This window comes from Juglans microcarpa x Juglans regia, chromosome 1D (assembly GCF_004785595.1).
Source record: "Juglans microcarpa x Juglans regia isolate MS1-56 chromosome 1D, Jm3101_v1.0, whole genome shotgun sequence".
NCBI lineage: Eukaryota > Viridiplantae > Streptophyta > Magnoliopsida > Fagales > Juglandaceae > Juglans > Juglans microcarpa x Juglans regia.
This window is the reverse complement of record NC_054594.1, coordinates 6,381,063-6,405,663: the sequence shown is the minus strand read 5'-3', so window position 1 is coordinate 6,405,663 and position 24,601 is coordinate 6,381,063. Positions and strand designations below refer to the sequence as shown.

Sequence of the window (24,601 nt, the reverse complement as noted above, 5' to 3'; positions counted from 1 at the left end):
GGTACAAGCCAAGAAAGATTTGGCAAGTGGAGCGGAAGCTTATTTAGTGCATTTAATGGTTAAGACGAATGCATATAAGGAAGTATGAGGAATACCTGTAGTGGATGAGTTCCCAGAAGTATTTGGTGAATTAACAAGATTACCACCCACTAAGGAAGTTGAATTTTCAATCGAACTAGAACGTAGAATAGTTCCCATATATAAGGCACCTTATAGGATGGCCTCATCGGAGCTGAAAGAACTAAAGAGTCAATTACAAGATCTGATGACGAAAGGATTTATTAGGCCAAGTATATTGCCTTGGAGAGCATTGTTACTATTTGTTAGGAAGAAAGACAGGACCCTTAGGATGTGTATTGATTATCGAGAATTGAATAATGTAACTGTAAAGAATAGGTTTCTCTTACCCAGAATAGATTATTTGTTTGATTAGTTTCAAGGAGTTGCAAAGTTTCTATGATTGATCTTAGGTCTTGTTAACATCAATTATGAATCAAGGAGGGCGACATATTGAAAATTGCATTTCGGACAAAGTATGGTCATTTCGAATTTACGATGATGCCGTTTAGATTAACTAATGCCTCAACGTTATTCATGGACATCATGAATAATGTGTTCAGATCATTCTTGAACTTGTTTATAGTTGTGTTCGAAGATGATATCTTAGTGTAATTCAAGAATGTCAAGGACCAAAAAACCACCTAAGGCTAATACTAGGAAAACTTAGGAAGCATAGGTTGTTCACCAAACACAATAAATATGAGTTTCGGTCGGAATAAGTTAAGTTACTTGGTCATGTGATACCTAGGAAATGAGTCATGGTAGACCAGGTAAGATTGAAGTAGTCGTGAATTGGCAGTGTCCTACCATAGTGCACAAAGTTAGGAGTTTATTGGAATTAGCTTATTACTACATGAGATTCGTGGAAGGATTCTCCAAATTATCAAGTCCTCTCATGTCGTTGACTAGGAAGAACACATTTGGACTGAGATGTGTGAGCAAGTATTGAGAAACTAAAAAGGAGGTTGACTACAACCCCTGTGTTGTCATTACTGTAATCCCATAAACCATTTGTGGTATACACTGATGCATCAAGATTCAAAATATGGACTATGATGCCTTCTAGTGCAAGAAGGAATGGTAATGGCTTATGTGTCAAGACAACTGGAGGATCATAATAAGAACTACCCAACTCACAATTGGGCGGCATTATCTATATGGCATGTAAAGTGTACATGAGTCACAAGATTTTGATACATCCCTTCACCTAAACAAAACTCAATATGAGATAAATGAGATGGTTGGATACAATAAGCAATTATTAGTGAGAAATCAATTACCATCTAAGAAATGCTAACCTAGTCACCAATTCACTAAGTCGGAAGTTTAGATCTAAAGATGTAGGAGGTTCTACAGAAGTAGATTCACTTCTTGACAAAATGATGCAGTTATTGATAGGGGATTCACAACAATAGGAGATCCTTGCCTCGATACAGGAATTAAGGATGAAAGATTACGACAAAATAAACGATCAACATGGGAAAGATCTAAGATTATTAGAGATTCGATGAAGAATTTGAAGAGGAGAAGGGCCTCTACATTTTAGTTTCGGCAAGAATAGAACCTTATTATACAAAGGATGATGAGTGGTTTCGGCAAATCAAAGGATCAAGAAAAGAATACTAGTTGAACCCCATTCGTAGTCATATTCGACACATCCGGGAAGCACAAAGATGTGTCCAGATCATAAGAAGGACTTTTGGTAGGAAGGTATGAAATGAGACATCACCTGCTTCATCAAGAAGTGTGCCACGTGTAGATGAGTAAAGGTTGAGCATCAGAGACTTGCTGAAAATTTGCAACCCTTACCCATTCCATATCGGGATCTTAAGAATGACCTTCACCCATGATTACACGCCTAGATAGACAATAACACTTGGATGTTTCTGACCGATTGGCATCCCTGGCACCACGGATCCTCACCAACCTCTTTACAAGGAATGGGGCGCCACAAGTAGGTCTACTAAAGAAAATAAAAATAAAAACATGTAGAAACAATAGTTATAGAAATCAAACTAATTATTTTATTGTGATGTGAAGCATTTGGACCTTAGTGTATAGAGAATAAATTCAACTTACAAATTCTTTATGCTATTGGTTTGTATAAATGGATAAATACATATATATATATATATGTGTATGTTTGTGTGTCTATATATATATATATATATATAATTTAGTCATTCATATGAATGAATGAATGAATCATTCTAGTCAAAGGCTAGAAGCATTCAATAAAAGGGTAGAAGCATTCAGTAGCAGAAATATGAAATTCAATGTAGGGCTTTGTAACGGCCTGATCTTATATTTTTAGAGATAAATTTCAGAATTTTTTTTTAAGCTCAATAAATGAGTTAAAGCCCATTAGAGAATTTATCAGATAGATTATTATTATTTTTTTAATTAAGGTCCATCATCATTATTATTATTATTTTCTCTTGAATCTCACGAGTCCTTTTCATAATAAAACTCCTCCCTATCATATTTTCTTCTATGAATTTCAAACATTTCACTCATGCACATTCACGTCTCTTTTTATCTAGGGTTCTCTTTTAGGTTTTCAATCATATATATATATATATATATATATATATATATATATATATATATACACGTTTCACTCACCAAAAACTATAAGCCGCAAATCCTCCATCGTGAATCTTCCTCTCACATATCAAACCTATGCACGGTTTCATTGCATCCGTTTCCTTCGCATGCACGTCTAGTCATCTCACTCGTTGCACGTCTTTCCTTAGGTTTTATTTTGAACGTTCTCTATCACCATTCTCTATCACCTATATATATATATATATAAATATATGTATATATGTATATACTTTTACTCTCCTCATCGCCGCTGCCACCCACACCCTGTAAGTCACGAACACCCAATCTCTACCACCTCTCCTCAGTTCGTCCAGTAGACCACCCAAGACCTCCTCCGTGACGTCCACCGAAAGCCACGGCCTCAGCCCCATGCCCAGTCCTACAGCGCTGCTACCCCAGTTCAGCACCTGTCTGCACTAGCGTTCACCCTCCAACACCCCTAGCTTACGTCTTCTCCCTCAGCCAACGAGTAATCGAGAACCACCAACTTTCCCACACGCAACAACCGTAGCTCTTCCTTCCACCACCGTCGCCCAGTCGTTGAGAAACCACACTAACAAAATACTCTATTTTACTGCACCGAAACAGAGGATATATCCTCGCCCAAACCGAGAGTCACGTTCCTCCACTGTTGGGACACGACGCCACCGTCAGCACAACAGACGACGCCAGAGATCTAGCCTCCACCACCCAGTGACGCCCAGCGCCACCGCGCAAAGCCCATGCATGCTTCGTGGTGCATAAACCTTCTCCTCGTAATCTCTCTAAGATTCAGTTTCTCTCTCTCTCTCTCATAGCTCTCTCTCACTCTTCGTCTCTCTCTCTCTCTCTCTCTCTCTCTCTCTGACCTTTGTCGCCGCACTCGCCACCCTCTCCTCAGCCCCCACTTCATCGCATGCTTCCTCCCTCGGTAAGGATATCGCACGGCTTGAGAAGAATACGCCTACTGTTAATATAAATCCCTAAGCCTTATGTTGGTTTCAACTGCAGGGGTAGACTTTTATTTTTTATTTACATATTTGTCCTTAGTTATACGCCAAACGGCATATGTATTGAACTTATATTTTATTTTGACCTTAATGTTTACGTAGGCTCTTGTCTATGGGTTAAGTCTTTTTATTACAAAGATTAACAGTTTAGAATAATTCTGTGTTATGAAGATTTTAGGTTTAGAAAATATAGGATATTTATTTTATAGTTTAGATTTTCCATAAAATCACATATTTAATTAGAAATTTATGCAAAATACATGTTTATTTTATAGGCGACCGATTACATGCCGAAAATAGTGGATTAACGTTGCAAGGTAAGTAGCATGATCATACCCTTACACGTATGTACGGTAAACGGCATATTTCTTTTATAAAAAATATGATGCATGTATGCCCTCCATTGGAAGCCCCTTTTATGTACCTAAAAGCATGATTTTATGTGAAGATTTATGCATTAAAGTAATTTTATGAAAGTCATGATTTTATGTAAAGGTTTATGAATATTGATGATCTTATGTGATAATTTATGCATTAAAATAATTATGGAAAGTCATACATGATTTTAGAGTTATTTCATAAAATTATTTATGAAATGCATGATTTTAGGTGAGAGTTATTTCATAAAATTATTTATGAAATGCATAATTTTATGTGAGAGTTATGCATAAAATTATCTATGAAAAGTCATGAATTTATGTGAGGGAATATGTATCACGATATTTATGAAAGAATGCGATTTCATTTTAAATCTATGACACGATATGACAAGTATGTATGTGATTTCTTTTGAAATCTATGAAATGACAAGTATGCAAGTATGATTTTGATAAAATATATAACGGCCTATGTTATGATATGAAGACGGTACCTATGTTATGGGCATATTGCATTGTCAGGTCGTGCATGCTGGTAGTGCACGCAGTATGTCTTCCTTATGTATAGATTCCATAACCCACGGCAACGGGCAGAATCGGAATCTACTTAGATTCGCTAACCCTAACTCACGGGGGTCAATAGTAGCTAATGGCCTATGATAAATGAAAATATAAGTTCATGTTCATGTTCATATTAATTACATATGTATTTGTGAGTATTCACGTTTTTCAAGAAACCTTATGTTTATTATGTTTATTGTATGATGTGTTGCTTATTAAGTATTCGACTCATTTTAGTCTGTTTTTAAACTACCCCAAGTGATGACATTTATGAGGATGAAACTGCAGAACAGGACTTGACCCCGGGAGGCTAGGCAGAGGCCTAGATAGATTATGCTATGATTATTTCTATGGTTTATAGTTTAAATAAATCATTTTGATAAGCACATGAGACTTCCATATTTTTTTTAAATAAGCGCTTCCGCAGACTTTATTTTGGATTTTCAGTATTTATTGAAGTTTGTTATTTATGAAAATCTTTTGCATCTGGCGCCTTGCTAGAAAGAAAAGCTTTTAAGTTTAAGTTTAGTAGTAGCACACTGTCTTCTCAAAAATTCTAAAATATCTTTTTGGGAAGCAGAGTGTTACAAGTTAATTAGAAATGTTGGATAGCAATTACAAATGTTGAAATTCTCAAAGCTGATAATTAGTAGTAGATTGAACTCCATTGGTGTAGAAGTAATATGGTTTATGGTAGTGATTGACAGTGAAAACTAATAACTGCATCAGTGCTAAACATTAGGGGTGCTACCCGCCCTACCAATCCCACACCTCATCCCACCTTGGCAGGGTGGCTAAATCAATCCCTGCACCCCATCCCCTCCCACATCCCTACCTGTACGCATCCTCTTACTAGGGGGGTAGATTGACATTACCACCAAAGGTGGGTGACTAGAAAGTGAGAGGAAAGAGAAAAACTAGGGGTTTTAGTTTATATATTTCTTTTTAGAAAAAAAAAATGGAGTGTGTGTGTGTTTCTAGTAATTACTACAAGATTTTGGGTACCATTCCCACTTGGATTCCACAATTGCCCAGGCATGATATGTGTTAGTATTGATGTTGCATTCTACTTTTAAATTTTGGGTACCATTCCCGCTTGGATTCCACAGTTTTTCAAAACTCAAGATTGTGTAGCATGAAAAATGAAAGTGTATCCACAATAATTCTACATGGATTCCACAATCCACAATTTTCCAGTTGGATTCCACAATCTGTTCGGTTCCAACAGATTGACCCAAACCTCAAATTAACAGTTTGTCAAGGATTGATCGATATCATGATTGATTTGGCAATTTGAAGGAGCAATTAGAAATTGAAAGCAATCAAAATTCAAATTAAAGCTCTTAAACTTCTTTAGTCAAATAAATCTATTGCATCTACAAGTCTTCGTATGCATGGCCAGTATTTCATCAAATGCATTTGAAGCAAATTAAGAGATTTCCCAAAAAAAATTGCTGCTCTATATGGCACCCTATTGATCACAGAATCAATTAACTGCTAGGAAATTAAGCAGTAATTCCCCTTCCATTTATATATAGCACTCATGTTCTCAATCGTCGTTGTCGTGCTCTGAATCTTTTTAATTCAACAGTTTGGTGAAATTATTGAATATTTGCTGGACCAGAACAATGTGATCAGAACTTATGATACCATAAAACAAAGGGTCTAAAGTGGCAAATATTAAACATACTTACTGAAATGACATAGAGAGAGAGAATAAATAAGCTAATGTAGAATATATTTAAAAAAACTCATTAGCTATAGTAGGTTTTGGTTATTTCATCAGAATCATTAAAATAACAGTACAATGAAAGTACAGATGATAGTTCCCAAACAATTCTTGATCTTATCTTGATCTATGCTTGCATGCAGTTTTGTACCGTCTGATAGAGGGAGATGTACGTGCATATATAGCAGCATATGGTTGCTGGTGATTTTGTACGTGCAGTTAGCAAGCTAGCTAGCTAGCTACGCAAAAGCATACAAATTTTGGGTGGTGTTTAATTTGTTGGTTTGCACACATATATATTCCATAGGCGGATAACGGCAGTTTGCTTGGTGTTTGGATTTGACTGCATGTACATGAGAGTCGTTCTTCCAAAAACAATATATATATATATATGTGTGTGTGTGTGTAATTAAGAAGGACCACTGGCTATATATACTATGAGAATACGCCATTAGAAGCCATTTGTTTTTGGTTTTTTTATTCTAGTTCAGATCGAGATTATTACGAAGAGGCCAGCCCTAGACTTAATTATATCCTCAAGATTCCAAATTATAATGATTAGATTAGATGAATTGATGTGACAACCAGTTCTGGACAGCTCAGAAGAGACACGGTGGAAGCCATGGAAGCAAAACTGAAAAACATGGAGGAGTGGGTGATGAAGCTAACCGACGAGGTGCAAAACTTCGCAAAGAAAATGAGAAACTTAGAAAATCTCGACAGGTGCAGGATGAAGAAGCAGAGTCCAGCGATAGTGAGTACATAGGGTCCTAAAACACAGGTTGGATCAAATAGGGAGGAGGAGCAAAAGAACATGCAAAACGAATGAAAGCTCCCTGACTAAAAGCTTTGTTCCCCTTTATTTTGTAGTATGTCGTTTTAGCAATGTAAACTCCTACTATTTAATGAAAAGCGTTATTTTTTAGGACAGTACAACACGTCCACTTCGAACTTTCGTGTTATCAACAAAATGCCGATAAGACAATCTACGATTAACAAAATTTGCAACAACAAAATCGTATTCGGATTAATGCTTACCTTCCCTATGATGGTGGCGGGAGCAGGTCCAGTCTTAAACTGCCCAAACAATGTACCTTCCGTAGGGTCAAAGGGAAGAGTTAGGCCAAAGGCCGCTCTATCCCTCTCGTAATGGAGAGTGGGTCCTACCCCCCCGGCGGCCCAAATAACTTACCTTGACCTGTGAATGAGAGTGGGTCTTGCCCCCCATGGCCTGAATAACTTACCCCGACCTTCACCACAATGAAGAGTGAGATCAACACCAACCTGACCCAACACTTACCTTCCCTGCGATGTCAACAAGCAGAATCGAGTTCAGTCTCAAACTGCCAGAACAGCGTACCTTTTGCAGGATCAAAGGGGTGAACTAGGCTAAAGGCCGTCCCACCCCTCCCACGATGGAGAGAGGGTCCTGTACTCTGGTGGCCCGAACAACTTACCTCGACTCCTATCGCGGCGAAGAGTGGACCAACTATATTGCTGTCTGAACTTACCTCCCCCATGTGATACCACAGGAAAAGTTGTCCTAAAGGTTGCCTTATCCGTCCTGCAGCAGAGTGCGGGTAAGTCCTCAGCTGCCCGAAAGTAAAAGACTTTACCTTCCTCGTAAACGTCAATAGGCGGGAGCGGGTCTAATTACGAACTACCGGAAAACTTACCTCCTCAAGAGGTAACAAGGACGAGTCGAGTCAAAGGCCACTTGGACCCTCCCGCAAAGGAGAGATGGTCGAGCCTTTAGGTGGTCCGAATACTTACCCCGACCTCCGCTACAAATGAAGAGTGGGTTCAGCACCAGCCTGGCCCAAATTCTACCTTTCCCTGCGATGTCAATGAGCGGAAGTGAGTTCATTCTCAAACTACCCGAACAAATTACCTCCCCTTGGGGTAATAGGGGCGAGTCGAGCCAGAGGCTGCTAGGACCCTCCCACGGAGAAGAACGGGTTCAACCTTTAGGCTACCCGAATACTTACCCCAACTCCTATTGCGGCAAAAGAGCGGACCAATCCACGGGCGTCTGAAGAAGTTACCTCCTTGGGGAATCAAAGGGGCTGGTTTTACTTGAGGCATCCCGACCTCTCCCTAATGGAGTGCGGGCCTAGTCTTTCGGCTACCCGACATGAACAAAATCTCCAAAGTGGAAAAGTCAGAGCAAGGGCCTACACGGTGTCAACAAGTGAGAGCGGTTTCAGATTCAAACTGCCCGAAGAAATTACCTCCCCGCAGGGTAACAGGGATGAGTTGAGCCAAAGGCCACTCAGATCCTCCCGTGGAGGAGAGCGGGTCCAGCCTTTCAGTTGCCCGAATACTTATATATTCATTGTCATTTACCTGCATTTTAGTTTCTTTTTAAGATATAACTTATTGAAATTTTCTCAAAATTTTACGGTAGTACTCACACTATAATTTCTCATCAGAACCATAGATTTTGATGCAACTATAAGAAAAGAGATTGATTACGAGCAAGAGGATCCGGTGCAACTTGAGAATTAGTAGGGGCTATCCCCGTTTTGGGCTTTTATCTTTCTGTAATAAATATGCAAACTATTGTAGAGATGTGACATGGATAATTTGATGTGTTCAATTAGTTTCTCTTGTACTAATATTTTTAGTATAGACATATATCTCGGCTCTTTGTATTGCGACTACTTTTACTCACGTGTGCAGAGCATACAAGACACAATACTTCACAGAAAGAAAGGGGTGCCTGTGCAGTGTGCATCCGAACATCACAACCTTTTGCCAAATCACAAGCGGAGCCAAGAATATCACAATTCACTATCTCCAAAACCATCTACAGGTAATATTAACTATAAATTTTTGAAATCATGGGATTCAATGAAACAATATTAAAATCTTTAATCGAGTTTAAATTATGAGTTTTTTGCCAAACCCTTGCATGTAATCACTTGATACAGTTTTAGTTAACTATTCTTTTAAGTTTTTTTATAAGATTGAGAATATAAGAATTCGATGTGAAACATCTGAAATGACATCATAACTACTACAGAAGCACCATTATTGCCATTTTAATCAACTATAAAAGCATACCTCTTCATGTCAATTCTTTTTTAAAAGTATGCAACTTTACGCGGCGAGAAGAATGAGAATTTATAATGAGTTATACATGATGAAAATTATTATTTGTGACGAGAATAGACTCATTTTGATAAAAAATAGTTATTTTAAAAGAAAATAATTGGCAACAAACAAGCAATTTTCTTGTAGTGACAATACTAATTATAGAAGTATCACATGCACACTTGAATTAAAATAAGGATTTTCTATAATCTTCTGATTACATCATCTCTGGGTAATTAAAAAGAGATCATATATATATATATATATATATATATATATATAGATAAGATAAATGATAAACTAACCACTAATTTACAATTACTTGACAACAATTTAATAGAATATTCATTTTTATAGTTGTTCTTTTTATTTTTGTCTTAATGTGTTGGATTTGAAATTCAAAAATATTATTATTTTGTGATGAAGTTGTAAATAAATTATGAATTAGACGTGGTTGGTGTATCAATTCTCTAAAGGTAAGGCGTGAACCTCACAGTACAGAAAGATTTTTTTTTTTTTTTTTTTTTAAAAAAAAAAAGAAGAGTGTGAGCTTTTTTAGTAGAAGAAAAAGGCATGTAGATATTAATTATAAATCAATCAAATAAATGTTATTTATGGTGTTACTGCATTAATAAAGATATTTGAGTTATTCTTCGCTGGAGTGTACGTAGGAGCTTCAAATTTCAACCAATTACGTGTGAACGAAAACACCGGCCTTATGGGTTAGCCGAAATGGTAAAGGGTTTGATCTTGTGGTATAGTCCTTTCATGGTCAGCTCAAATGGTAAAGGGTTTGAATGCTCTAAGACTTGAATTCTTTGAGTATAGATAATTTATAGGGATTATCGAATTTGGAGAACTCTCTCTTAAATTATTCAATATGTATTTGCGAAAAATTCTTTATCAAAGATTTGTGTACCTCGAGTTTAGTGGAAACTTTATTCTCAAACATCTTAGTGTCAATTAAAAAAAAAATTGAAAAAAAAACATATATAATTATTAGTAAAGGTGTTACCCGTACCATACGGAAGTATTAAGGCATGGGCCTCGCTTCCCACCTTTAGTTATTAATCGAGATGTATTGTAATTTATTTCTAACGGGACCTTTTCCCTTTCTGTGTAGGCTGGGGGTGGGTATTGATTTGCATAAGTAATCTAGTAAAACCAACCCCCTAGTGAGAGTAGTACCCTCATAGATAGGACGAATATAAGTTCTAAGGATTAGGATATTTTCCACAAATTTTTTCTTTTTTGAGAATTGACTAGATAATGGTTTGTATATAAAATATAAAGGATGGTGCTACTCTCACGTAGGGAGTCCACCGAAACAACCACCCAATAAGTAAAAAAAGTTGTCTTTTTTCTTTTTTTTTCTAAACATTTTTTTAAATTCATTAAATATTTTTTTAAGAAAAATAAAAAATAAAAATTTATTTTAAAATAATTACTTAACAATTAAGTAGAAAAATAAATATAAAAAAAATACAATTAGTGGCCACCATCGGTGACTACCTTCTATGGGAGAAGCATTTCCCAAATATAAATTTGTCTTTTATATTATATATAGATGTAGAGTTTTACTATACATGAACCGGTGTGTAACATATTACTTATAATGAAAATCATTATAATTTTATAAAAACTAAAACACCAATTATTTTTTAACATAGCTGATGTGGAAATTAAGCTTCCACATCGTGTGTTGAGTGTATAAAAATTAAAATTTCTAAATAGATTTATATATATATATATATTTGCGTCATTCATGTATAGCTTTTAGTGCTATAACCTAATCGATATTGTACTTCGTTTTTTTCAGCCATCTTGAATTTAATATATATTCTCCTCTTTAATATATATGTTTTAAAATAACATTTAAATATAAACTATCAAAATTAATATACAACGCTCTAGATTTATTAAAACAATTAATGCAAAGCATAAATCATGTCATGTCAGTTATTTGTTATCCATCTTATCAAACAAAATTTAAGAATAATACTATTTCATGGTTGACTATTATTTGTGGAGTGCTATTTACGTTTCGGTAGTAAAAATATTTGAAAAATGTTGAGAATATTTGTGAATAGTTATGAGTAGAAATTTAAGTGAGTTTGTAGATCCTATTGAAAGTATTTTGAATTATTTGAATGTGTAAAGTATGTTAAGTTGTCGACTTTTAGATAGATAGTTGAAAAAGGTGTAGATCCCATAAATATTATAGTGATTTTATTTTTAGTAATAAATATTATCGTGATTTTCTTATAGTAATTTTATAATATTAATAAATATTATAGTGATTTTATTTTATTTTTATATATAATAATGATAAATATTATAATGATTTTATTTTTAATTTATATATAATAGTGATAAATATTATAATAATTTTATTTTTATATATATAATAGTGATAGATATTATAGTAATTTTTTTTATTTATATATTATAGTGATTTTATTTTTTATTTATATTTAATAGTGATAAATATTATAGTGATTTTTGAAAAGATTTTTATATGAAGATGGTTAATTGCATTTGGCATGTGAAGTATTTCCAATAGTACGAGAATACTTGAAAAGTGTTGAGATATGATGGCTACCCAAACGTAGCCTAGTCAGAAAGTAAAAAAAAAATATTAAAAAATATTTTCTTAATTTTTATTATTTTTTATTTTACATCATTATTAAGAAAATATTTTTTAATAATATTATGATATTTTTTATTTTTTTTAAATATTTAAAATTATTTAAAAATTTTATATAAAAAAAAATTTAAAAACACACATCAAAATAACTTGCTAGTCTCCGGCGGGAGCTCCCAGTGGGAGAAATAGCATTTTCCAACTAAAAAGCACTCTAAATTTCTCTCTATCCTAACATTTTTTCAGTCGCCTCTCTCTCTTTCCTTTCTCTCCATTCCAATGAGTTTAGCCTTTGCCCTCCTCCTCTTCTCCTCTTTTTATTCTCTTCTTCTTCATCTCTTCTACCTCTTCTCTATTTTTTTTTTTTTTATTCTCCATGATCTACAGCCACAGCGTGATCGTGAATTTCTTAGCATACCTACACCTGATAGCCGAACGACGAGTTTCAGAATCCACCTGGCAATTGGACAGGGTCACTTGCATATACGAGACGGAGACGGAGACGGGGACGGGTGGCAGAAAAGGGACCCCAAGCGAGGGCAGGTGGTGGGATGCTTGCCCGCCTACCCACAGACCTGATTTTCAGTTAACCAATACAATACAATCATACCACTCCATTAAAAATAAATTTAAATATAACAAAACTACTCTCGTTTTCACTTTTATTGTAGAGTTATAAAATAATTGTAACGAAACATTTTCTTCTCTAATTGCGGAATATTTATAACTTGTCATAAATAACAACCTCAAGAGCCCAAATCGGGTGCACAAACCCAAACTTCATATGATCCCGTCCAGCCAATCATTGTGCATAATTTGATGCAACCAATATGTTAAGTTAATTCTTATATTATTATGTAAAACCGAAGTCTTAAATCAGAGGCACAAGGTTCCATTACGTCTCAGAACATTAAATAATAATAATTTTATAAATTGCTAACTAAAACTGCACCATTTTCTTCTCAAATAATTTCCATTTGAAATTTTTTTATGAATTTCCATTTGAAAGAATCGTGCTATTTTGATGTAGATTAAATTAATATTGTTTGTATCTTCTTTGTAGTAACGTGTGGTCTGTTAATCTTGATTTCTTATCTACTTCGTTACACTATAGCTCAAGTCTTTTAATTTTTATAATTACTATTGAGTTATCAAATTACGTTGTGCCTAGATTTAAAAAGTGGGGATGCTTCTCTCCTTCTGACTTGGATACAGATCTCTTAAGCTGTAACATCTCGTAATTTAGTGTATTTTTATTGAATGATTATTTTATTAATTCAAAAATTTATTCTCTTACTTTAAAATTATCGGATTTTTAGTGGGTTTATTTTTATAATTTTTAATTTGTGAAAATTAAATTTGATATGTTTCTTTAATATTAATTATTGTTATGCATTTAAATTGTTCTTCATTTTAAATTAATTGATTGTTAGATTTAATTATTTTATTTTCATTTTACCATTACGTTTAAATTATTTTATTTGACTTGCTGTTTTAAAATCTTTTTCGTTAAATCATTTTTTGTGACCCAAGATGTGAGGATTGGACCTCATTTCTTTCCCTCTATTTTTCTTTCCTATTTTTCTTTTATTCTTTTCTTTTCTTTTTTCTTCCTTTTCTTTTCTTCTCTGCTCTCTCGCGCGCGAAGGCCTCTCTCTTCTCTTTCCCGTCCGTTTCTTCTCCTCCACCCAGCCACCGACGCATGTCGCCGTGTGCCTCACCGCCCAACCCACAACCTTCTCCACCCTCCGGCGACCACCCCCTTCAACCTCAGCCTCCCTCGCGCCGTCGTTAGCCCCCATGCGTAACTCTAAGCCGCGGCCTCCATTTGCTCTAGAGTCGCCGTCGCGCCACCTCCGGCCACCATTTCTTCACCACTTCATCATCGACCTCTTAGCAACCCAATGCACTCATTCCCAGCTCCAATCCGCCACCAGTGAAACAGATTCATCAACAGTTCGGTTTTGGGTTTTGTGGTCTTCGACCGCCCTCTACGCCGCCACCCATGGCCAACCACCACCACCATTGGCTTCACCGACATCCTTAAGCCCTACCCTATTAATTTCGGGTCTTGGTTTGTCCCCATTCAAAAGTGAGTTTTTGAGACCCACGGCCACATTGTATTTTACACTATTACGTTACTGAACCACCACTTATTGCACCTCCGTGATCCTTCAGAAATTATTATATAGCACTGTAAGTATTTTTCCAAATAACTATCGTGATTTAAATATATTTTTGCACTGACTCATTTTATTGTGATCTGGTTGGTTATGCCGGACTAAGTCCGAGGAGTAAGGAGGTCGGATGGATTGGAGGATGAAGTTATTTGTGTGTTTGGTTTGTGTTGTGAGTTGTTGGTTGTTGGTTATGCGTTGTTTCATGTACATGGCATATTTGCAAGCATGATCATGTTTGTAAATGAAACTGGGTTTTCGTGTAATTGCATTCATGTTCATGAGTTTATTGAAAACTGAGTTTTCATATGTTAAAGGATTTTGGGTGCATGCGTATCATGACCTCAAGCCATGATGGGCATTATCTCAGTGGAGCTCCTCTAGTCACTCGGGAGCAGAATATACTGAGTGACGTGCCCTGGGTTATCGCTGGGTGACAACGGGATCGGACGGGATGGTCTTGTGCCGACTCTGTGGCCCCTCTGCTGGCGGGGGCTAGAGGATGCTTGACCACGAACTCGCTGGGCGCGGAATTGGGCATTGCTATGAAGCCAAGACATGTGAATGGTCCCTAGGGGAAATCATGGTGGATATGGTAAAATTGGTAATAGGCCATTTTCTGGAAAAATAGCGTGTGTTGAATAAAAGGATTTTTATGTGATTCATTTTCTAGAAAAATGATATTTTATTGATTTAGGTCATTTTCTGGAAAAATGACGGATTATTATTTTTGGGCCAAAATGGAATTTTGGCGTGTGTTAGAAAATATCCATTTTCGGGAAAAATGATATTTTGGGTCTGTCGCATATTTCTTCATATGCATGCATGTTGGTTGCATTAATATGTTTTTATCTCGTGGTTATTTGGTTTATACTTATCTGCGGTACCGTTTTATGGTAAATCAGATTTTGATGCAGAGGAAGATAAGGGTGAGCCTGAGGATTCGGCTCCGCCCAAGGAGTGATTAGGATCACTTGTATTTGTTTTGGACTTGTATTATATTCATTTTGGGATGACTGTATAACTCTTTTAATCGTTTTACTTATGTTAATTTGTATTAAAAATTCTGGTACTTAGTTAACTTGCTTGATTTATCCACTGCGTTGTTTATTATACATTATTGCATGTACACACACTTGGCACTATCGTTAGGATGCGTGACCGTGTTGTCATCATCCTGACGTCTCGATTCTCGTATTTCCTTACATGGGGGTCGGGGGCGCCACATAAGCTTCTTGATTGAAACTTAAGAATAAGAGTGAAACAAAAATAGATGCATAAAGTGAATCTTATAATATTTGTTGAGTATTTAATATTGCTAAAAATATTTACTAGAGTAGTTATTTTTGGAATGGTCACTTGATTTCCTGTTGAAACGTCATTCCAAAAATTTGGCTTGACTGTGGCTCAACCCTAGCTCAACTGTGGCTCAAACAAACTTTCACTCGACCCTGGCTCAACCTTGGCTCAAGCTAGGTTCAGATAGATTATTCGCTTGATAGTCTGCTCAAGCGAACCCCCAGTTAGATTATTCGCTCGGCACCTCTCTCGCGCGAATGTTCATAAACCCTAGTCTATGCATCGTTAAGTATAAAGACACATGTTTTCACAGGGAATGTACAGTGTTGTGGCCAAAACAAAGAGAAAAGAGAGAGAACTTCTTTTGTGAGATTTTGAGAGCTCATTGGGTGTATTGGGACTTTTGGGATTGATGAGTAATTTGTGATTTCTCTCTTGTACTCCATTTTTGTGATAGTGAACTCTTTGAGACCGACTCCGCCAGTGGATGTAGGCTTATTCAAGCCAAACCATGTAAAGTTTGGTATTCTTTGTGTAATTGTCAAATTTTCTTTTGTTTGCTTCCGCTATTATACTTCAAACTAACCGCTAGATATTAGTTAATCCTAACAAACTGGTATCAAAGCGCTAGACTATGTGGAAGATCTTTTGTTGCGAAAGGTCGTTGATGAAGAGACTGCCTCTGGTCTTTGGAAGAAACTTTAGAGTCTGTACATGAAGAAGTCACTCATCAATTGTTTGTATTTTAAACAACAATTATGCTCTCTCAAGATGAGGGAAGGTATTCATATTTCCGATTATCTAGATGAATTTAATAAAATCATTATAGATCTAAGGAATATTGATATTAAGCTTGATGATGAAGATCAGGCCTTAATTGTATTGTGTTCGTTGCTAGTTTCATTTAATAATTTTGTGAACTCGAAGCTATATGGTAGAGATACTATCTCCTTGGCACATGTAAGCTTTGCTTTGAATTCTAAGGAGTTGAGAATAAAATTGATTGTACAAGGCACGAATAATAAAGTCGATGGGTTGTTTGTAAAATGTTCTTCTAGTGGTAGATCCGGGGAAAGAAGTTCAGAAAATAGTAAGGGTAATTCCAATGACGGTTCAAAATTTAATAACAAAAATGTTAAATGTCATTGCTATCATATATTTGGTCATTAAAAAAAAGAGTGTCCCAAATTGAAGAACAAAGAAGAAGATAAAAGTTTCTCCAAATGTGTTAGCGTTGAAGAACAGTCTAATGGCTCGAATATTATCCTAACTGCTAGCTGCTCTAGCGGGCATTTTGGTGACAAGCTGGTCATAGATTCAACTTGTACGTTCCTTATAAGTCCCAGAAGAGATTGGTTCACTACCTACTAATCAGTCAACTATACTTCTGTTTTGGTTGGGAATGACATGGCTTGTGATATTATTGGGATCAGTTCAATCGAGATTAATATGTATGATAGAACCATTAGAACTTTGTCTAACGTATGGCATATTCCATCATTGAAGAAAAATCTTATATCTTTCGACATTCTTGACTCATTTGGTTATCAATATTCAGCTGAAGGTGGAGTCATTCGAGTTTACAAGGGCTCTTTGGTGGCAATGACAGAGAAAAAGACAGATGCTCTTTATTTTCTTCTTGGTGAGATAGTGCTTGATGGAGCTGCATTTTCAGACATTCCAGATTCTTGTATTACTCGTTTATGGCACGTGATTGGGCCATATGGGTTAATGAGCATGGTAATTTGTAAGTAGACAGCTTTTTTGCTTTGTGTGATCATAATACAAGGAAGCTTGATTCTTTATGTTGGCATTGTATTCTTGTGAAGCAATGCAAAATCAGATTTACTGAAGTTTATTTGTTCTAGTTTTTGAGGTACATCTTGTGCAAGATGGTGCTCTGTTTGTACTCATGTTTGTTGATGATCATTTGAGAAAAAAAAGTCTATGTTTATTTTTTTTATTTTTTATTTAGTGACGTGCTTGATAATCTTCAAACATTGGAAGGTTTTTATTGAGAATCTGATAGGCAAGAAGGTAAAGCTACTTTGTACTGACATTTAGGATGGAATTTTGATATTGTCAAGTACCATACAATTAGGTCTACTCTCGAGGAATGGGGTAGCTGAACAAAATGAATTGGACTCTTATGTGAGAGACCGTAGTATGCTTTTCGTATGCCAAGCTTGTCTAAAGATCAGATGAAGCAGTCAACACAATTTACAATTGGGTGAACGTATCTCCTTCAACAACTTTTCAGTTGTTGTTTCCATTGGAAATGAGAGCATGGTTATGACAAGAAAGTGGACTTGTTGGGAGAGCTTCACAAAAGGAGTGCATGTAGCAGTACTCTAAATCATACTATTGGAAATGAGCATGATTCTAATTTTGGCATTGGTGCACAGTGAGAGCAACTCTACAATTTCATGTAGTAGATAAAGGAGGCAGTTTGGCATCCTTCAAGATATGCTCATGCATACTTTGTCATGTATTTACCTTGGCACAGAATATTAGTTATTAGCCTTCCGTGCGTGTGTATTTAGAAGTCATTATTCAAGTAAGCAGTCTGTATAGTGATGCATTGCTTTTGTGTGAAGAGGTTGAATCTTTTCATTATGACCAAACTTGTAATTTGGCCAAATTGTTTATGGAGATGAAGACTTTTGGGTGGAAATAAATTTTCAAGAGATAGGCATTATGTATCCTATTTGAGAGTTGTAGAGGAGTTTTGTTATTCAATTTTTAGTGGGCATCTTTGATGATTGTCATTCCAGAGACTTCGCTTGACTTAGGGGTGCTACCCGCCTCTTGCAGGGCGGGGCCACCCCTTCCCCTTCCCCGCACCCTACCCCCGGGATGCAGGGGATGGATACCCCGCCCCGGTGGGCAGGATCCGCCCCTCTCCTTCTACTTAAAAAAAAAAAATACTATATTTTACTTGGTTTAAAAATTATTTCTAAATTCAAAAGTAATTAAAAATATATTTTAAGACCCAAATTATAAATTCAAATTTTTTAAATATGACTATAATTTAAAAACTATGTAAATTTTAAATTTTATAGTCATATTTTGTATAAATTGTAGTGTATTAGTTTTTAAACTATGTAATTTTTAAATTTGCCAGTGTATATTTTGTGAACAAATCTAACAATTTGTAATATATATTTATATATACACAATTTGAAAATATAAATATATATTTATATTTATATATAATATATATATATATATAAATGTAAGCAGGGGAAATGCGGGGTGGGGTTGGGCCCTCCCCGCCACCTGCCCCCACTAGGGGCCCTAGATGAGGGGCGAGGCTGGGCAGCGGGGTGCAGGGCCCCGCTGCCCACCCCTAGCTTGACTGTGGCTCAATCCTGGCTTGAGCGAACTTCAAACAGATTGTTCATTAGATAGTTAACTCGAGCGAATGCCAGATAGATTGTTCACTTGAGCAAATGTTCATAAACCCTAGTCCCTGCGCCATTAAGTATAAAAACACATATTTTCATAGGGAATGTATAGTATTGCGGCTAGAACAGAGAGAAAAGGGAGTGAACTCCTTTTGTGAGATTTTGAGAGTTCATTGGGTGTATTTGGACTTTTGGGGCTTTTGGGATTGATGAGTGATTTTTATCTTTTACTCAATTTTTGTGATAGTGAATTCCTTGAGACCGACTGATCCACCAATAGACGTAGGTTTGTTCAAGCCGAACTACGTAAATCTTGGTGTTCTTTGCGTGATTGTCAAATTTTTTTTGTTTGCTTCTGCTATTATACTTCAAATTAGCCACTAGATATCCAATTAATCCCAATAGTTATAAATTATGTCGTGTCCATATCATGTGTCTATATCTCTCATGGTAAATCATACAATTTAGGTAAAAACTCTAAGAAAATCCAAATCCACCCAACTTAAATAAGATTTGAGAGGGAAAAATAGCAAGTTTTCAGATTTTATGTTTTTTATTTTCTATTTTATTTAAGAAGTTTTTCATATTTCAAATATTTTAAGACTTTTTATTCATTTTTTTTTTCGTTTTTAATACTCGGGGTTTTTTAATTATAATTTTAATATATAAAGTCAGATCAATAATCTATCGAGAGGAGGAACCATACACACGACCTGCACTTGATTATATCCCACAGCCTCCCTCCCCGCGCCGCGCATCGTACACAATCTCTCCCTTAAATTCTCTTTCAACTACAAAGTTAATACCGAGAGCATAGTTTTGAGAATGGAAACTCTCACTCTCCATAAGGAAACAATTTTTGTCTATAAATCTTCCATATTGCTGATGACTTTCACGTGGTTAGTATAATCAAACGGACTCCTTTTGCCATTTTATCAAATCTCTCCGTCTCTGTTTCTGTCTATCTTTTCAAGAGGGTCAACATGCAAATGCATCCAAAGCCGAGTTGGTATTCTTACATCCTTTGACCGAACTCTGCAACCAAAGGTTTGATTGATTATGACCACTTTGATAGATACCCAAATCAAATACGAGGGGAAAGAGTCTGCGAGTAATTCTTAAAAACGAAAGGGAAGTGATGAAGAACGAGGAGCAAGCACGGTCTTTGTTTGGGATTTCCCTCACTGTCAGACCCATATGGCAACAGTTCCTCATCTGCTCTGCTGGGTTCTTCTTTGGCTATCTAGTCAATGGTATCTGCGAGGTATTCTCTCTCTCTCTGTGTCTCGATATCTTTCTCCACTGTTTGGCTGTTGAGAAAACTGAGAAACGGAAAAGAGAAATAAAGCGAAGTTTACTTGATTCTTTTAGTATGTGCTCTCATAGTTATCTGTTTTTTCTTCTTTCTTGTTCTCCACTGCACAGACAACAATCGTTGGTTGCACCTATTTTCCGAGAATAATTTATTTCATGGACGAGTTTTTGAGGTTTTTACTGCCTTGGTTTTGGTTCTTGAGAAAACAGAGGGAAAGAAATCGATATGAAACTTCGACCCTATTTTTGTTTATATTGAAAGGAAACGAGTGTATCGTATTTCTTAAATGACTTTTAAAGCGCTAGAAAACTATCCACATCTCCTTTGTTCAAGAATCAAGATTCTTTTCTAAATTCTAACGTCACTCTTATTTTCCTAATTTCTCAGGAATATGTGTACAACAGGCTGCAATTCAGGTAATTTTGGTACTGTTTGATTGAGCATCCCTGATCTAAGATTTGATATATATCATTTTATTTTTTTAATTCATGATGGATTTGGATGAATTATTTAGTTTTTTTTCCTAGCTATGGTTGGTATTTCACATTTGTTCAAGGATTCGTCTACCTGTTTCTGCTTTATCTCCAAGGCTTCACCCCCAAGCAGATGGTGAACCCATGGAAGACTTATGTGAAACTCTCTGCTGTACTTATGGGTTCCCATGGACTTACCAAAGGATCTCTGGCTTTCCTTAACTACCCTGCACAACTCATGTTCAAATCCACAAAGGTAACAAGAATATCCCTTGTGCATTTATTAGTTGAATATCAACTGCTAAAAAAATGGTAAATGTTTAACATGGTAAGCTGGGTTGGATATGCATGTAGTCTAATATCTGTCTCTTATAGTTGTAAATTTGATGAAATTGGTTACTTATAAATGCACCCATGGCCTCACCCTCTCATGTGAGAGAACTGTCTCGTTTGTTTTTGTAGATAAAATGAGATGAGATGAGTTGAGATTAAAGTTAAAAATTGAATAAAATATTATTAGAATATTTTTTTTATTATTTTTATTTTGGGATTTGAAAAAATTGAATTATTTATTTTATTTTGCATAGAAATTTGAAAAAATTATAATGATTAGATGAGATGAGATGAGCTGAATTGAGAAGTTTCTTGAAAACAAACCGAGGCCTAAATATTGTTTAGTCTGAGGTAATTGGCCTTAAAGTCCCAATGAGATATAAATTGAAGTATTTTAATTTACAAAAATGTTTGCTTTCTGAAATGGTTGAGGCTGTTTTTAGGACATCGAAACGCTTATTTGATTGCTTTTAATGAACCAGATCCGTTCTTCACAAAATATTGACTATAGTCACACCATCAGATTCGGTTGACACTTTGAGATGATGAATATATTTCCAGGTCCTTGAATATATTTTCTCACTTCTATGATTTTGGTGTTTCAGGTTCTACCTGTCATGATAATGGGTGCATTCATACCCGGTCTCAGGCGGAAATACCCGCCACATGAATACTTATCCGCGATACTTTTGGTTGTGGGTTTGATCCTCTTCACCTTAGCTGATGCACAAACCTCCCAGACTTCAGTGTAATTGGTGTTATAATGATATCCGGTGCTCTAATCATGGATTCCTTTTTGGGTAATTTGCAAGAAGCAATCTTTAACATGAATCCTGAAACCACCCAGGTGATTTTCATGTCATATTAGTCCCTAAGTGTCATGTGTTTAAATGTGAAAAAATAACGAAGGCATTCATGAAGAAAGTGTGACATCCACATTTAATTTTTTATTTATTTTATCTTTATCTGCAGACTGAGATGCTGTTTTGCTCAACCGTTGTTGGCTTGCCTTTTTTGATCCCACCAATGCTTGTAACAGGAGAATTATTCAAAGCATGGGTTTCATGCTCAAAGGTAACAGACGAAAATGTTTTCTTTCCCCCTCAAAACTGCACCGTTCTCGTTCTGAAAGATCTTGTTAATTTTTCATGCAGCATCCATACGTTTATGGCGTGCTGGTGTTTGAAGCCATGGCCACGTTTATTGGCCAAGTTTCAGTCCTCTCCCTCATTGCCCTCTTTGGTGCTGCCACCACTGCCATGGTACGTACGTTATTCTCACAAGCTTTTGCCTTGTTCCAATATTTATATCAATTTATTTCAGAATGAGATCTTATGTTTCGTGAGTTTCACGATTCATGGTTGGAAAGATATGAATATTTCAATCGTTTAGTTTGAAGCAAGAAAATTGAAAATAGCCTTATTTAAGAAATTTTAACATAAAATTTTTGGAAAAAAAAATTATTCACAGGTGACAACAGCAAGGAAGGCAGTGACATTGTTACTTTCATACATGATATTTACAAAGCCATTGACAGAGCAACATGGGACTGGGCTTCTGCTGATAGCCATGGGAATCACAATGAAGCTCTTGCCTGATAACAAACCAAACAAGATCAGGGTCTCCTCCAGTAGTACTTCTTCTGCCAGTGCCAAGAATATTGCAAAGCCTTCCAGCACTGATCATGATCATGAGATAATCGAAATAGAAAATGTAGGACAAGATCATGAAGAAGAGAGGCCCCTAGTCTGATCATATATTATTATTAATAACTGTTGCAAGTTGCAAGTTGCAACTTATATTTATTGTCCATGCTATTCCCCTTAATTTAATCCAATATTCTTATAAATTAATTATGATAATTCTACATTGGAAATAAGACCTTAGAGCATTGGCATTGGACTCATCAAATAAGTGTCATCTTCAAAATTTGATGAATTTGTGTTTAAAATCACTGTATTGGATTCAACATATACTAAAATATTCAACTTTGAGCTACAGTACTACATTTAAATTCATCTCTAAATTTAAAAACTAATTGTTCACACTCTATAACTATTATTTTGTTTACTTAAATTATTGTTTCTCAATTTTGAGCGATAATATATTTAAGTTGGAAAATAATAATTTAAGTATCAAATTAAATTATTAATTAACATATAATTAGTGTAATTGTAAAATATAAAAAAATAAATTAAAAATATTATTATTAAAAAATAATAATATATTATTCAATAATTCTTCGATCAAGTTTAATATTAATGCCTGTTCGATCCATATTAATGGCTCCCCACACTCTTGGTACGTTGCCATTGATGACTCCTTGGCTCCTCTCTATGAGCCATATATGCCCAAGTACTGTTAATTTGACCTATTCAAGAATAAAGATAATATTTTTAGGAGACGGTTGTGTAAATGAAATCTCCTTGTTTTTCTCTTTGGCCCTTGAGAATTTTTTAATTCTGTATTTCAACAGCTCTTTGGTAGAGTGGTTGTGCTATCCGTTGATTTCTATTTCGACTTCTTTCACATATACATCTTTAAAAAAGTCGGCTTTGATTAACAAAAATGTCACAAACAATAAAAAAATATTATAAGGCTTTGGCTCTATGAAACGTGTTGGCTGAGTCGCATGCATGGTGACAACGAGACCCGCTGTCTTTCGTTTTCACCGTCTTTAAACTGATTTCGATGGATTGTCTAGGTCTTTCAACCATCAAACCGTGAAAAGATTTTGGATCTAAAACAGTAAAACTATTAACAAGTTACAGATCTTTTTGAGAAAAGAAAAGGAATATGGATCAGAAGAACAGTGTCGGCGCTACCACCAGCAGTACTGCTCTGCTACGTGATGAAGTGGGAGGTGATAGAGAGATCAGGCCAAGAAAGCCATGGAAGGGAGAGTTTGTGAAGACCAAGCAGACAAGCCTTGGAAGCATGGTCTCGTCACCTTTGCGGCCTTCCTTTTATTTGGGAGTGCTCCTCTTCTCTCTTTCATCGTCCTTATCCCTTTCACCCACAGCGACACCCTCAAGTTTGTGGGTGCATGTGTCCTTACTGCAGTCGCACTCGCGCTGCTCAGCCTAGCGAAGGCCAAGATTGCAGGCCAGAATTATGCATTTTCTATGGTTGTTACTCTCTTCAATGGCGCCATTGCTGCAGCTGCTGCATACTCCCTGGGCTGGCTCCCTGCTCACCAATGTGCCGGCCTGGAGTAAACGGCGGTAGGAAAAATAGCGTGGGGGTACCAATTTTAATTTGTATGTGACTATGTGCGACCAAAAACTCCAGCTGCATGTACACCAAAGACTATAAAGTCCTGAGAGAAAGTGACATGCATTTTGGTCCCGGGTGCTCAAGAATTGTAAGGGAACAAGTTCAATGTTTTTGTTTGTGCTGACATGCTAATATATCTTGAGAAAATAATATCTGTAATCCTCAATTTTTCATTCATTTGATATGATGGCATGGCAAGAGATAGGATGAATAATATCTATCAAAATATTAAAAATAGAGAGAAATAAAATTTACAAA

General features: G+C 35.8%; 1 protein-coding gene and 1 pseudogene across 1 annotated transcript; both read left to right on the top strand.

Annotated features, from left to right (window-relative positions):
* Nucleotides 1–19,706: 19,706 nt before the first annotated feature.
* LOC121246987 lies at nt 19,707–22,892 on the top strand (annotated as a pseudogene).
* A 1,066-nt stretch (nt 22,893–23,958) lies between these two features.
* Nucleotides 23,959–24,285, top strand: LOC121257249. Its single transcript, XM_041158231.1, has one exon. The coding sequence runs from the start codon at nt 23,959–23,961 to the stop codon at nt 24,283–24,285; it is 327 nt and encodes a 108-aa protein (XP_041014165.1).
* Nucleotides 24,286–24,601: the final 316 nt, after the last annotated feature.